Below are 15,792 nucleotides of genomic sequence, written 5' to 3'. Positions count from 1 at the left end.
AGTACAAAGTTGATTAAGAAATAATCCCTGCCCCTATGGAGCTTATATTTTAGCAACTTTTCAAATTTGATAGTTGGAGGTCACTAGATAAATCAACTACAAATAAAACAAGAAATATTTGACCTTATTACCTTGTTTTACTCAATCCTTTCCTCTGAAATGAAAATTTTCTTTTTTTCAAGAAACACTTCTATGCAGTGACTGCAGCCAACAGGCTTAGGAAGTTTCCAGGTTGTCCTCAAGCCTCATCTATGCTGCTTTGAAAATTCTGCAATACTGAAGGCTAGAGATGAAGCTAAGACAGACTACTCTTTGTATAGTGATCTGGCCTTTTGCTATTACTGTATTTGATTTCCTGTTTTTAAATTGTGTAAGTACTATGACTATGGCCTGGATATGAACTTGCTATTAAAGAACTGCCTTAAAAACTTTACCAGATGATGACAGTAGGCATGTTTAATGGGTTAGGGAAAAAAGATTCTGTTTTAAGAGTGTGATTAGTATCAATTTTTAACTTGTTCTGAGTTACAATTATAGTCCTATGTGGCATAGGGGCAAGATATTCAGTATTTTCCTACAGTATAAAGTGGAGATTTCTTTTTGGTTTTGGTTGTTTAAGTGGTACTGTATAATGAAGTTTCAGTACAGGGGTTCTTAACCTTTTTGGGGGGGAGTTTGGTGAAGCCTAGAGACCCTTATCAGAATAATGATTTTAAATCCATTAAATACAGAGGATTACCAAAAAACCAAAAAAAACTAATCATATTGAAAAGTAAGAAAATATTTTTTAAAAATTTATGGACCTCAGGTTAAGAACCTATGCTTTAGAGCAGTGGTTCTCAAACTATGGCCTACGGGCCAGATGCAGCCTGCCAGGTTATGGCAAATGGGCTGAGGGGCGGAGACAGAGTGTGAGTTGTTTTTACTATAGTCCAGCCCTCCAACAGTCTGGGGGGACAGTGAACTGGCCCCCTATTTAAAAAATTTGAGGACCACTGCTTTAGAGCATAGCAACACTGGGTTAGAAATCATGGGAATTGGTACCAAAAACCAAGGGATAGAAAAGAAGTGTTTTACATGATATTTTCCCAAAGGAATGGGATTGATTGTCGCTCAACTTTCAAACCAAAGTATAAGGCAATAACAAAATAGTGAGGAAAAATTTTTTATATATAGTTCTTTATATGCTTAAAATTTGAAATACAAAATGCAAAGTTATGTGTATGCACACATATATCTGAATATATCTAGGTATGTGTATATACATACACACATATCTATAGGTGTGTGTGTGTGTGTGTGTGTGTGTGTATGGAGAAAGAAAAAAAAAATAAATAAAAACAGCAAGTGATCTAGATGGTTTTTTAATTTCAATTTTGCCTTACTGTTCTAAATGTGAAGCTTGGCAAGCAGTTTTAGAAAACTACAAGTAACTCTAAAGCCTTTGGGTACTTAAAAAGTTATCAGAAACCAAGATTTCAATTGTTGGGGGCCGTTAAACAAACACTGAATAGAATTAATAGGGCAGAAGATTTTTGGCTTAATTTAAAAGGAATGACTTTTTCAATACAAGAATGAGTTTGTCTTGTAAATGAAGAGAACCCGCCTTGAGCCAAGAGGACCTAGATTACCTCTGATATATTGGCTGAATTCTGGGCAATAATTTTAACTTTCCCAGTATTCTAGATTACTCTCAAAGATTGAAGTTTCAGAAAAAGGTGCCAACACGCATTGGTAGAGGGAATTTTCTTATCTGGGAGTTCCCTATACCACTGAAATCACAGGTTCAGGCCCTATCCTAATTAAGTCTATTATTTCCTTTTATTTTTCTAACTCTAAATTTTTAGAATAGTTTTTCATTTCTTTGTCCCCAGGTGTTATGAACAAATTTTAGGAATTTTAGATTTACTAGCAACTTGACTAGAAATTTTTATTATTTTGAATAAGAATTTTTCACGCAGGAATAATAGTTTTGTATAAAATTAGGAATGCAAATTGACAATGCAAAGCAAATCTAAGTCCCATTTAAGACTCTTTCATACATTTCTTCTACTCATTAAAGGAAAAAAAAAAAAAAAAGACAGTCTGAAACACAAAACTGCTTGAATATAAATAATGAGCAATAATAGAATGTAAAGTCTGTTGGAAGCCAGGAATTTTTTCCTCATTGCTGGTTTTTCTTCCTCTTTTCATTCCCATTAATTGTTTCCCTTTCAAGTTCAAGTAAGAAGGCAAACTATTTTTGCACACAGATATTGGCATTTTTTGATTGCTAAATGACTTTCCTTCCAAAGGGTGGGGAATTGCCATTTTTCAGCTTGAGCATAAGCATTTGTATTTTTTAGGAAACTAATTTTTGCAAACTTTACTTGTAGGTTACAAGTTACAACCATGTAGTTAATTAGATAGTTTATATTTTTGTCTTATAATTTTTAACCTTGTCCTGTTCAACTGCTCTGTGACTTAAAAAAAAAAAATCTCTAAGATTCTTTAAAAGTGCTTTTAGTCCCTTCAGATTCCACAGAGGCTGTGTATCTTGCAAAATTGGAACATATCCAAGGGGTGGCATAATAGTGCTGGAATTGAATAGAGTAAGAGTTGGGTTCATATCTTGGTTCTAGGGCATCCTTGTATTTGTGACCACTGGTAAATCCCTAAACTTCTGGGTGTTCCAACATGTAGGAAGTTATACATGAGCTGATCATCTACTTTACCAGCAAGGAATTTCTGCAATCAGAGTATAGAAGTTAATGAAATCATATCTAGAGCAAATAAACAAATTACGTGACTACCTTAAGCATCTAGTAATAAAATGAAATTTTAAAAATTGGGCTCAGCAGTTTTGTGTTTTATTCTTTGAAGATATGTAATTAAAAGGTAACCAACTAACCAACATAAAATTCTATTTGGTACCACTTCCCAGATCTTTTCACCTTCTATGAAGGCCAAATGCCATAGGTTTATTTTTTAATGTTGAGTATATAAGTGCCATTGCATCTGTAGCTTGTATATATCTAAAGCTTAAGCACAAATAAATCTTGGTTCATTTCTTGATTTTGCAATACTGTCCTTATTTACAGTCTATTATGTGACCTTCTTAAATCACTCTTAGTAGGGTAGCTAATACACTACAGAAAAATTCAATTTTCTTCTCAGATATCCTGCTAGAGTAGGCATTATTTTGCCTAAGACGAAAATCATTCCTTATTTATGGCAAAATGTTTCTTAAACAAAAAGCTAAGATAGGCTGGACACAGAAATAAAATTTATTACCTCAAAAGTCTCAGTATTTCATTTAAACAAAAGATTCTATGATTCTAAAAACTGCAAAAACAATCAAAAGCAGACATTAAATCATATGAAAACCTATTTGTATAGTTTTAAAATGAGAACTTAATGTATTATCTAGACAATAAGTTTCCTTAAACTCCTTGAAAAGGGAGCACACATACTTCATGGGCAAGTGGAAGCTATATGCCAAATAACACAGTTGACTGTGTCAAGTTTATTTCCAATTCAGAAGCCAGCTCTCACAGCCTTAAATGTGACTTTTGTGCTACCTACCTTCTTTTAAGTAACCTCACCAAAATATGGAAACTCAGAATGGAGTTGAAAAGGTTTTTCTTGGCATCACATGTTTGGTACTGCCTAGGAAAAAGAATCCCAAGTATATTAAGGCAGTGTTTTTAGAATTCTTGCTCAAGAGCAAATGCTAATGACCCATCAATGCTCACTGAGGAGGAAAGAATCATGTTTGGTGGCAGGTGTTATCTGGAAACTGAAATCACTTCTTTTGTGCTTTAGTAGCATTTTCTAAGATTTTTCTTTTCCACTCTTCATAATCTTGTTTTGAATCTTCACTTTGCTGGGGCTTACATGGAGACTCTGCTTCATCCTCTATTTCTGTAGGAAAAATTTGAAGACATTAAAAATTCTCAAAATTAGCAATATGAAAGTTTGTCTCTTTTAAGAAACTGGAACAGACACCAAAAAAATACCAATGTTAAAACTAAAAATAATCCTGAATTTCTAAGATTTAAGTTTTTCAAATATATAAGCGATAAATTTAAATAGAAAGCTAAAAGTTTCAGTTTTATTTATTTATTTTACTTATACACTCCAACTATTCTAAGAATTCTTCAAACTTTTTCATTGCTTATGGTAAGGTAAACTTTTCTAAAATGGCTAGCTGATAGATTTTATACTAGATTTGATAATAGAGTATATTTAAATAATTGCTAGAGTTTCAATACTCCCTTAAATTAATTTCATTTCACAATGACTTTTGTCATTGTGACCTTTACCTTTCTTGGACTGTTCAATTATAATCTTCTTTCTTTTGGCTGGTGGAGAAGCTGAACTGCTAGATTCTCCTTTAAGAAAAATAAAAACAAAACAAAACAAAAATAAAATAAAAACATTATTGATATTATTTTTTTTTCCTTCCCCACATCCAGGTATGAAATCTTGAATCTTGTATGCTTAATCTCCAAAAAATCTTACATTCTATTTATATCATTAGATCTATGGATTCCATCTTTGTAAATGAGGGGAGAGACTGGATGAACTTTAAGGCTCTTTCTTGCTCTAGCCTATCATCTTGCCTACTCAAATGCCATTGGTTTTATTGGAAATGGGGAAGGGAAGCAAAGACATTTTGAGGTTTTTCTTTGGCTTGGTTTCTTTTGTAAGACAATATGTCCCAGTTGGCAGATAATTACTATAATAATCTGACCTATGTGCATGAATGGAGCATATTATAGCATTTGTCTGGGGAACCAATCTATGTAACACAAGCTTTTTTTTAACTATAAATGTGTAATTGTGGTAATCTGGCTTAAATTCACAGAAATATAAATTGCAGAATACTTACCCTTAACTTGTTGCTGTTCAAACTTTTCCAATTGTTTACAGAGTCTATCAAAAACAGCTTTCTTTACACCAGATGTAGCCACTATTTTGTCTTTATTCACTTTTATCTTTAGGATCCTATAAAATAATTTATTTTCTTAAAATAGTTAATGCCCTTTTCTTGTCACTTCCACAATAGCAATACTAGAAAATAATGATAGCTGACATCTCTTTAGCACGTTAAGATAACAAGCCCACAAAAACATTTTATACAATCATTTGATTACTACAATTCTATGAAAGAGTGATAAATATTTTTATATCTATTTGATTTATGATGATGATAATATTGAACCATTACGTGGTTCAATTTGTACCTACATATATGATAATTCAATCCAAAACATTTTCCATTATACTATATTTGTTCTTTATTTCCCTTGTATTATCAGCGAGGGTTCTAAGTGTCTAAAAACTGTTTTTTCACTGTTCATTCCGAATATAAAATTTTAGCCTATAGAATGCTGTTCATCTTGGAAAATACTCATTCTATATTGGAATCTCTGCTATAAAGAGGACATATGGGAAGACTAAAGAATGCCAGAAGGCTATATTCGTTTTCTTAAATTTTTAGCTGTTTAATATATAAAGAACTAACATTTTTGGCATACATATCACATTATTTTCAGGTGCTTGGCTCATTTCATTTCATTGCTTACATTTACTACCTGGGACCAAAAGAATTTTCAAAGTGAAGAAGCCTGTCAAATCTTTTCTTGCTTAATACCTGTCCTATACTTCAGAAATGTGAGCACATTAGGAAAAGACTAAACCTTTCCTAATATAATGGTTTGGAGTTCCCCCCCCCCCCATTATGCTAATTAATAATCTCTATGTAGATAAAAAGGCCAAACGACTCCAAAATCATTTAGTTGGGTAGAAAAACCCACACCCATATTGCCTTTTAATTTTAACGTGCTTTCCAGCAGAAAGCAAAGCAAAAAGATATCTTTAGGAACAGAAATCATGAACAATTACTATTTAGAGAGAACCACTGGGGCACAGAGTATAGCAATTAATCATGCATACTACAAATTAGAAATTGGATCTTTAAAAAGTGATGATTAGATTATTACCCATACAATCATTAATATTTTGTTTTTTGGATCTACAACTAGCAAACTATTAATTGTTGCTAATTAGATGAGGAATCAGATTTTAACATTCATATGCAGATAGCCCAGGATATAAACACTCAACTTGTAAACATTCTTTACTAATGAAATGAACACTGTGTAACTTTCTGAAAGGGGAGGAATTTGCTTGCTGCCACTATAGCTATAGCAAGGAGAATGATATTATCAGTTAGAATTTGGAATGCATTTCTCTATATCATGTACCTAAAGAGTAACTAAGTACCCAGGTTAAGTTCTTAAAATCCTGACTAATTCTTAATGATTCTTTTAATTTTCAATAAAAAAAAAATAAAAATACAGTAATAGAAAGTATTCTAGTTGTGAACATACAACATTTCTGCTGCTTAACAGATCTGTAATCTATTAAATGGCATGAGAACTCCCTCCACTGGTGCAGACTGCAAATTACCCAAGTTTTCTTCTCGTCATCTATAACATTTCCCACAGGGATAGGTTCAATGCATTGGTGACCTTTCTTTGTCTTTTAATACTTGGTAGGCATCAGCACAATATATCTGTCTATCCATCATCCTTTCCCTATATGAATAATCTGACTCTTTTTCCAGCTGCACATGTTGCCAACCATGTCTTTTATGCCCATAAGTCATTGTTGATAATAAACTACTATTTCATACAATATGTACTTTTCATACATTTTCCCTTCCCCCTCTGTGTCAAGTGCAATTTGGATTTTTCTATGATTGTGCTACTTCATGATTTGTAGCCATATCACATTATGAGAAGAATAGTGGTATTAAAAAAGATGGGTCTTTGTGGCAAGGAACAATATGGCATCAGTGAAAGCAATGTACAATTTCCCATCCTTCCTCTTACTCTTAATCAGTTCTGGGCCCAGCTCACTGTCCCTCTTCAAGATACATGAATGGATTTATCACCCAGCCTATGACATTTATTCTTTTTTTTTTTTTTTTCAAACATGCTTTATTAAAGCCCTGAAGGAAAAAACAAAAACCTGTCATTTCCCAATCATTCCCAATGTCTGCCTTTACCTCTACCTCATCACAACAAAGAAGCACAGTAAGCAAAATAAATGATAATTGATCATTTATGACAATGTATGCCTCATTCCATTGTCAAGTCACCTTTTAACTGTGAGAAGAAAAGCATATTTCACTCTCATTTCTCTGACATTTTGAATGGTAAGTATAGTAATCAGAGTTCTCATATATAACACATTCTTTTTAAATGAATTTTTTAAAATTAAGAATGTGATCAACAAATACTAACACTTTAATATACAAAGTACAGTGTTTTATATGAATCTGTCAACTTATTTTAGTTTTTTTTTTTAAAAATTATATAAAATTTAACATGGTAACAACAAAATTACCGTGTTCTCTTATAATTTTCTTCTGTGTATTTTAAAACCTTTTTGCTGATGTTCTTTTCTTCCATTTATTTTTTGCATTTGGATCACCATTCATTAATTTACTATCATCAAAAGATACACAGTCAAGCAAATTAACATACTGGTATGTCTCAAAATATATGGATTATTTTGAACATCTAGTCCATCATTTCTCTGCCAAGAATGTTTTATTAGTCTTCTAAAGTCATGGTTAATCACAGATTAATTCACTGATCAAATTTCTAAAATCTCTAAAAGTTGTTTGCCTTGATGTTATTGTATTCACTGTTAAAATTGTTTTTCCAGTTCTCTTTATTCTACTCTGCATATTAGTTCATATGTATCTTCTTAGATTTCTCTGAATTAGTGTTATTCATCATTTCTTACAGTGCAATGATATTCTATTACACTTATACACCATAACTTATTCAACAATTTGGCATTTGATGGGTACCAATTTTGTTTCAAATTCCTTATTACAACAGAAAGTATTGCTATGAATATTTTGATATACAGCTATCCTTTTTTCTGAATTTGATCTCTTTAGGTGAGGTATATGCCTTGAAGTGCTGACATTGCTGAGTCAAAGAGTATGTATAGTATATATAGTTTAATGACTCTAAAGGTATAAGTCCAAATTGTCTCTCAGAATATTGGATAATAGGGGCAGCTAGGTGGCACAGTGGATAGAACACTAGCCCTGAAGTCAGGAGGACCTGAGTTCAAATCTGGTCTCAGACACTTAACACTTCCTAGCTGTTGTGACCCTGGGCAAGTCACTTAACCCCCAACTGCCTCAGCAAGGGGGGGGAGGGGGAAATATATATGGATAAATTCATAATTCTACTAACAATATATTAATGTTCCTTTACAACACATTTTTTAAAAATCGGTTTTTCCCATATGAACTATTAAGGTACTTTTGAGTGGTAATACCTAAAAAGGAAACCTTCTAATCAGAATTCTATTTGCAAATAAAAGCAAATCTATGGGTATCACCTGGATTCTGTGTAGGACATTGTCCATGACTAACTTTGGCAGGTACAATATTCTTATTTTATGCCTCACCTGATATTGATATTCAGAATGTTACTGGACAAAGTTATGTCTGTGGTTGTATCCATCAAGGAAACTTGCATGATCTAGCATAAACATAGTTGCCACTATATGGGAGAGGATTTTTAAGGCTAAGTTTGCTTTACCAAATCAATACTTAAAAAAGAAAAAAATTATCCTTACCTGCATGCTGAATACAATGCAGCTGTTGTGAAAAGGGGCTTGGACAAATCTAGATCTACTTTTTGTATCTGGGGAAGGCTGGCTTCATACCTATGAAAAAGCAGTGTTTACAGTATTCATTAGAAAAGTGGTCCAGATTCTAAAGTAATATATAAATAGAATAAGCATGATTTGTAAGGCATAACATAAAGGTACTAACATCACTAAACATTTGTCAGTTTTAAGTGTACTAATTATCTCTATAGGCCATAAGCTTTGATAACAAAGCTAGATATTTTTTCAAATCAAAAATTTTAATCTGTGGAACGCCAAGTTTGCAATCACATAATTCTTTATTCTTCATACCTCTGCAGTATCTGTGAAGCTATGTTTACTGCTTCCATGCAGTTAAACTGTACAGCTAAGTCTTTTATTCCAAGATTTGAATTCAGGCCCAGCAAACACTCAAAAGACTTAAGACAGCTTTGATACATCTTCTTGTTCAAACCAGAAAGTTTTACTAAGTAAGTCTTCCAAAAAGAAAACATGAACATGATTATGTCAATAAATGCAGAAAAAGCCCATTATAAAGTATAATACATTTTTGTTAAAAACCAGACAACGTAAAGACATAGGACAAATTTAAAATGTGATTAAAAATATTTATCTAAAAACAAAAGCTAGCACTATCTGCAATGGGAAAACATTAATATTGTTCTCAATAAACGTAAGAACATGCACGTCCCCCTTTCCCACAGCTATCTGTCATAATTTTAGAAATGTCAGCACTAAGACAAGAGAAAAAAAATTTTAATGCATGAACAAAAGCAAAGAAATATAATTATCCCAATTTGCTGATGGCATGATGGCTTATTTAGAAAATCCCAGAAAACAGCCAAAGAAACTGTGTAGCAATAATAAAGTAGCAGGTTTCAAAAATAAATACAAAAACTAGTAACATTTCTATATAGTAATAACAATCCAAAAGCAAAAATAGGGAATAATTCTTAACATGTAAAGGAGGCAATAAAAAAAAGTTGAAATAAATTGGATGACACGAAACTGAAGAGTTTTTGCATAACCAAAACTAATATAACTATAATGATGAGGAAAAAAAATTACATCAAATGTCTCTGGAAGACCTATATAGGATATTAATAAAAATATTTAAGAGCAAGAGCCATTCCTCAATGGATAAGTGCTCAAAAGGTAGGAACAGATTTCTGAAAAATTACAAACATTGGGCTATTGACTTTAATTGTTTTTGATTCTTCCTTATCTGGTTTGTTCTATTGATTGTATTTTCCTATTTTTACCCATAAGAAATATGGCTTATTAATGACATGATAAGAGATATAGGAATGAAAATAACTCTAAAGGTTGGACACTACATACCCAGCAGATTTGCAAAGAAAACAAAATAGTATAGTCAGTATGGAAGGAGGTTGTCAACAACACAATAATATGCTCTTGATGCAGTGTGTAAAGCAATTTAGAATTGTACTAAGAAAATGATTAAAATGTCCATATCTTTGCTCTAGTGATTCCATTTCTGGACACATATCAGGAGGTTAATGTCAGAAACAAATACCCCCACCTGCACCGGCATGTTTATAAACAAAGAATGAAAAAAAGTAGATACACATTGCTTGGCATATGGCTAAATAAAAAATATACATAAATGTCACGGAATATTACTGTACTATATAAGAAATATGATGAATACAGAGAAGATGAATATGAAAGCAAAGCAAGCACAACCAGGAAATCACAACAATGACTACAATATAAACAGAGAGAAAGAAAACAAAACCATCAAAACAATTATTATGACCAGGCAAGAGAAGATACCTATACTCAATTTTTTGGCAGAAGTAACCCTCAGTATAGAGTATTGGGTATAATGTTAGATTTTTCTGATATGTTGGTTAGTTTGTTAATCCTTTTTTCTTCCTCTCATTCCTTTTTTCAAAATAAGGGATGGCTTTGTTAGGAAAGGGATATAGTAGAAAATGTAAATGATGTGAAAACAAGAGATATAGATACAATGTTATTTTTAAAAAGATGTCCATGCCATTTTATACAGACATCCTATTATTAGGCATATGCCCAGAGGAAAGAACGACTAAAATATTCATAACAGCACCTTTATGGTAACAAAATAACTGTTAAGAAAAGTTACATAAGCTGTGGTTCATGAATGTATTAGAATATTACTGTACCATGAGAAATGAAAAATATAAAGATTCCTGAGAAGCAGCTGAAGATTTATAGGAACTTATGCAGAATAAAATAAAATAAGCAGAATCAGTTAAATAATATGACTCCTGGGGGAGAGAGAGAGAGAAGTAAGACACAGCCTCTGTGTACAGAATAGTATATTCTATTAAAAGCAGGTAAGACATATACAAATAACTATGGTTTATATAATGTATACCCTGCGTGAATTTAAGAACGAGAAGCAAATAAGTGGAAAAGTCGTTATTCCGGTGAAAGGGAGTCACTTACTCTGTCTAAAGGCCATTTCACATTGGTGGCAGCAAGGTCCAAACACATGACTGCATTACTTGTTTCTGTTGTATGAGCAGACAATCCAGTGCAGTTTACTTGGGAGAGTCGCAGGTACTCTTCAGCTTTCCTATGTTACAATATTGAAACTATCAATTATTTCCTGTGCAATAATGGTGATAGAAGGTTAAATAGATTTCGCCATCATTCAACTCTGCCTGCAAGCTGCGGTAAGAAAGTGGCTGTTATCAGTACTCTCCTCATTTTTCCTGTAAGTGAATCGCTCTAGCAGGAATGTCTTCAGAGCTACTGACAAATGATTATCCTTTCCCCTAAGTGACTTAACCTCTCCGTACGACCCTAGGCAAACGCCGAGAACATCTAGCGATGACCAGAAGTGACAGAAGCTCCCGATCCCGCGGACTTATTTTTTCTTTGGTTGACTCTATTCGGGGTTTTCTTGGCACAGGTTCTGGAGTGCTTTGCTATTTCCTTCTCCAGCTCATTTCTGCCACTGAGGAAACTGAGTCAAACAGGACTAAGTGACAACTATTAAGAAGCTGACTATGAACTTGGGTCTTCCGGACTTCACGCTAAGTCCTCCCACTCCAGCTGCCTCTAATGATCACAGAAATCCGGTTAAAAGTAAAGGTAGCGGCAATTACTCAGGATTAGCATAGTTTTCCCGCGGTCTCCCCCGGGGGTTTCTTTGAGGCACTGAGGGAGCGCGAATTTAGGGTTAGCGCTTTCTCCGCAGGGTGGCCCCGGAGAGCCGTTCTCGAAGCACCCCCTGGTCCTGGGAGCCCGGCCCCGCCACTCACCTCAGGATAGCTGGGTCCGTGATACCCAGGCGGGGTCCGAAACGCGCTACGGGCCCAGGCTCCATGGCGCACAGATAACGAGGAGAGCTGAAACCCTCCGGCCGGAAGGACGAAAGGCGCGCGCCAAGCGGCTCACCCACCAATGAGAGCCTGGCCTGAACCCCGGGACGAGAATAGGGCAGTTTTTCCTCACGAGCCAATCCGCGGCCTTCATCTGCGCCTGCGTTTCTTCCGGGATAGATGTGTGCTGAGCCTCTATCCCACCTTTTCCGAGTCTTCCTTCCGGTCCAACGCTCTGTAGCCCAGAGCGAGTCAGATGATTCGCTGTCCCGGCAAGCGTCTCTATACTTCCCATTATTCAGATGCCTTCCTACGTCTCTCCTCCCAAGGCACACTACGGCCCCGCCCCCTAGTTCCCTGGAGAACGATTGGCTGTTGTTCCCGTCCTTTAGCGTTCCCGTCCGTCGTTTGGGCGATGAAAGCCAATGGGCGAAAGCGATCCCGGTTTCTGGGCATGGGCCAATGAAGGGGCGGTCTGAGGGGGTGGAGAGCGGGGAAGTGGAAAGGCGGGGCCTCGCGGGGCTGCAGCGTCACGTGACGGCGCGGGACTCGACGCGGGGCTGGTGCTGCTTGCCGCAGGCTCTGGGCAGTCGCCATGGTGAGTGTTAGGGGGGCAACGGGGACCCCTAGAACCAGTTCTTCTTTCCATTCCTCCTTCGCCTCTCACCTGCTGTGTCCAGCCTCGTAGGGTCAATGAGGCGGTGATGGGGTAGGCTGATAACTCCGGGGCTGGGCCGGCCTGGGACCGGGGGCGGCCAAGCGAAGGCCTCAGGCGGGGCCGTGTCCAGTGAGGGAGGGGGCGTGGAGTCCCAGGTAGCTGCGGCCCTTCACCGAGTGGCAAGCAGCTTACCTGGGACTGCGGCGTTAGGGAGCAGGAGCGGTGGAGAGCCGTAAGGCCGGGAGCCGCTCCTGTCATCCCGCCGCTGCAGCCGTCCCGCTATCGGGAGGAGCAGACTACCCCACCGCCGGGCGAGGGCCGTGGAGCGTCCGCTGTCCTGCGGCCGAAGGGAAGCGCCGATTCCGCAAACGGCACGCTTTGGGCCCTGCACCCTCTCGGCCGTCTTGACTTTGCTGTCTGTGAGTGGCAATGAATAAAAGGCTCAGTACCTCCTGGGCCCTTGGTTGGGCCAGCCCCGCCACGTTCATCTGTCAGACCTGTCCTGCTGTCAACTGGGAGCCCACCCCTCATCGAAAATCGGTAGTGCCCTATGTAAATGAGCGCTTGAGTACCTCGACTAGTGTCTGGGTCACTTCGGATTTCTTGTCTAGAAATGAAGGTCCCGTTTCCTTATTTTAACCTGAGCAACCATTCTCTAACTTGCCCCACCCCGTATCTGAATATCTAATCAGATCTCTTTATATCCGAAGAAAATGAAATTCAGGCCTTTGTATTGCTTGTGATTCCTTATTACCTTCTGAATTAGGTTCTGACTACTCTACCTAGGCATTCAAGGCTCTTTATAACTCTAGGCAGAGTTCGCCTTTCCAACTTTATTTCCAGTTCCTTTTCATTCACTCTTGACCCCCTTCATTCCTCTGACCCCCTCCTCCAAGCTGCCTGCTTCTCTTTGTCCTGCAACAAGCTCTGTGCTCTCAGAACTCTATTGCTTTACTCAACCTGTTTGTCATGTCTGGAATGCCCTCAGTGTCCGTACCTGTTGAATTTCACTCATCCCTTATAGTGAAATTCTTTAATGTGTCCGTATGTTCTGGTGTCCTAGCTTTCTTTTAAATTAAAATCTCTATGAATAAGTGGGACTTTGCACCACTATAATGCCTACTAATGCTTATGTACAAAAGTAGTTCCTTAATAAATGTTTTACTATTATTTGTGATCTCTTCATAAAACCAACTTATTCTACTTAGCTAACCTAGTTACTGTAGCAAATCATGGTGAAACTGGTGATAAGCAAATTTTAACTTAAAAATTTTTTTATTGATTGTTATAAATCACTTTCCTGTCATCTTGGATCTTGACTTGGTTTTTTTTAATTGTTATACGAAAACATTTTTTAATGTTTGTTTTAGTTAAAATGACATAATTATCTATCTTAGGAGAATTCAGTACATCTGAAATTAGGCTTTCCTCTGGGGACCAGAGATTATGGATAGTTTGTCAAAAAGTGCGCACATCTATAACATCTGGATTAAAATGTTACTTTTATAAAATGTTGCAGGAAAGCCTATTCTTTATATCTAACATTTGTAAATATGGGAAAACAGATTTTGTCAGAATGAGGTATTTTTGTTTGAGAATTTAATCCATTATTGCAAGTTGCTTAGCCTCTGTATACTTTGGGCAGTCCCTTAAGACCTAAGTAAGCCCTAGCAATAACTATATTGTTCTTTGTAGCTTTTTTAGAAAGAATCAGTCTGTTTTGGGAAGTAAAATATAATATTTTTATTGTATTAAATTTATAAATATTTAAGAGTGATAAGCACCTAAGAAATATCTGGAGAAACTTACAAACTGAAAGGCTAAAAAAGATTGAAGGAATAATAACCAAGAGGTACTTAAGAAATTATAAGTTTTTTTGTGGGACAAGATGTAAGAAACATTTTTTTGGATTGTCAGTTTTGTATGCTACTTGTGTGTATGTTTGTCATGGGCAATTGGTGCTAAATGACCTGCCCAGGGTCATACAGGTCCTAACTCAGATATTTGTGAAACATCTGAGATTTGAACTCAGATCCTTCTGACTCAAGGGCTTTATTCACTGTGCCATCTAGCTGCCTCTGTGTGGCTGGGTTTTTTTTTATGTGTTTTTCCCTCTCTAGTATCAATGGTATGATTTTTCCGTGTCATTGATAATCCTATGGTATTTGGTAAAGTCTTTATTTTGCATCTTGTAATATATATATATATATATATACATGTATGCCTTTTCAAATTAATTAGATATTAGTATTTTAGGAAGGGCTTCCTTTAGAGAGTAGTATCTGAAGATTATTATGTGGGGTATGTGTGTATGGGCATTTGGTGTTAAATGACTTGCCCAGGGTCATACAGGTACTAACTCAGATATTTGTGAAATATCTGAGATTTGAACTCAGATCCTTCTGACTCAAGGGCTTTATTCACTGTGCCCACCTAGCTGCCTCTGTGTGTGTGTGTGTGTGTGTGTCCCTCCCCCTCCCCCCCTAGTATCAATGGTATGATTTTTCTGTGTCATTGATAATCCTGTGGTTTTTGGTAAAGTCTTTATTTTGTATCTTTTATCATATATATGTCTTTTCAAATTAGATTAGTTTTCAGGAAGAGCTTCCATTAGAGCGTAGTATCTGAGGAACATTTTTTAAAAATGTTTTTGGATTTTGTATTGGGAAAATGGCACAAGATTTATAATCTTTGTGAATACTATCTGTTAAATTTCCTTTGATTCTCATATACTGTTGTTTTACTTGTTTTTTATTTTGGGTAGGTGGCATCAAAAGAGATTTTTTAAAGCCTTAAAAAAGATGACATGGTTTTGGTTACAACAACAATTTCAGCTATAGCAAAATTTCACACCATAACAATTTCTGCACTAACTTTAATAATTAATTATTTATATTCTATACTACTTGTTATAATAGATTTGACTGGTGTAGAGAACAGGAAATCCCACTTTCTTTTTTTCTTAAATACAATGATTTGTAGGTTAGAGCAAAGGTTATCCTTCATGGGTATTCTTCAGCAAGTTGTGCAATATACCTGTTGAGATTATACTAAATTTCTTGAAATATGTATGGCCACAGATCATCTGAGCATTAAGTGAAACATAAGACA

At 35.9% G+C, this 15,792-nt stretch overlaps 3 protein-coding genes across 4 annotated transcripts in view; 2 read left to right on the top strand and 1 right to left on the bottom strand.

Moving 5' to 3' along the window:
• Window positions 1-1,416, top strand: part of MYLK3 (myosin light chain kinase 3) — a 54,271-nt gene extending 52,855 nt beyond the window's left edge. For both annotated transcript variants that reach the window (XM_074293292.1, XM_074293291.1), the window contains exon 13: window positions 183-1,416. In XM_074293292.1, coding sequence (XP_074149393.1) covers window positions 183-263 — 81 coding nt within the window. In that variant the 3' untranslated portion in view covers window positions 264-1,416. The remainder of the gene's footprint in view (window positions 1-182) is intronic.
• Window positions 1,417-3,248: 1,832 nt separating this feature from the next.
• On the bottom strand, window positions 3,249-12,261 carry ORC6 (origin recognition complex subunit 6). The gene is made up of 7 exons (XM_074293295.1): window positions 11,964-12,261; window positions 11,143-11,272; window positions 9,001-9,164; window positions 8,656-8,745; window positions 4,874-4,989; window positions 4,305-4,373; window positions 3,249-3,903 (listed from the first exon to the last, which is right to left on the bottom strand). The coding sequence occupies exons 1-7, from the start codon at window positions 12,026-12,028 to the stop codon at window positions 3,785-3,787; spliced, it is 753 nt and encodes a 250-aa protein (XP_074149396.1). The 5' UTR covers window positions 12,029-12,261; the 3' UTR covers window positions 3,249-3,784.
• Window positions 12,261-15,792, top strand: part of VPS35 (VPS35 retromer complex component) — a 38,856-nt gene continuing 35,324 nt past the window's right edge. Inside the window, exon 1 of the mRNA XM_074293294.1 lies at window positions 12,261-12,621. Coding sequence (XP_074149395.1) covers window positions 12,619-12,621 — 3 coding nt within the window. The 5' untranslated portion in view covers window positions 12,261-12,618. The remainder of the gene's footprint in view (window positions 12,622-15,792) is intronic.

Source organism: Sminthopsis crassicaudata, chromosome 2 (assembly GCF_048593235.1).
Source record: "Sminthopsis crassicaudata isolate SCR6 chromosome 2, ASM4859323v1, whole genome shotgun sequence".
In the NCBI taxonomy this organism is placed as follows: Eukaryota; Metazoa; Chordata; class Mammalia; order Dasyuromorphia; family Dasyuridae; genus Sminthopsis; species Sminthopsis crassicaudata.
This window is presented reverse-complemented; position numbering and strand designations above follow the sequence as displayed.

What these genes read in the sequence shown, in the direction of transcription:
- ORC6 (XM_074293295.1), bottom strand. Translation starts at nt 12,028, where the DNA reads ATGGAGCCTGGGCCCGTAGCGCGTTTCGGACCCCGCCTGGGTATCACG. An exon ending in ACGGACCCAGCTATCCTGAG is followed by an intron (nt 11,273 to 11,963) that starts GTGAGTGGCGGG and finishes ATTGTAACATAG; the next exon opens with GAAAGCTGAAGAGTACCTGC. An exon ending in GCTTCACAGATACTGCAGAG is followed by an intron (nt 8,746 to 9,000) that starts GTATGAAGAATA and finishes GCTTTTTCATAG; the next exon opens with GTATGAAGCCAGCCTTCCCC.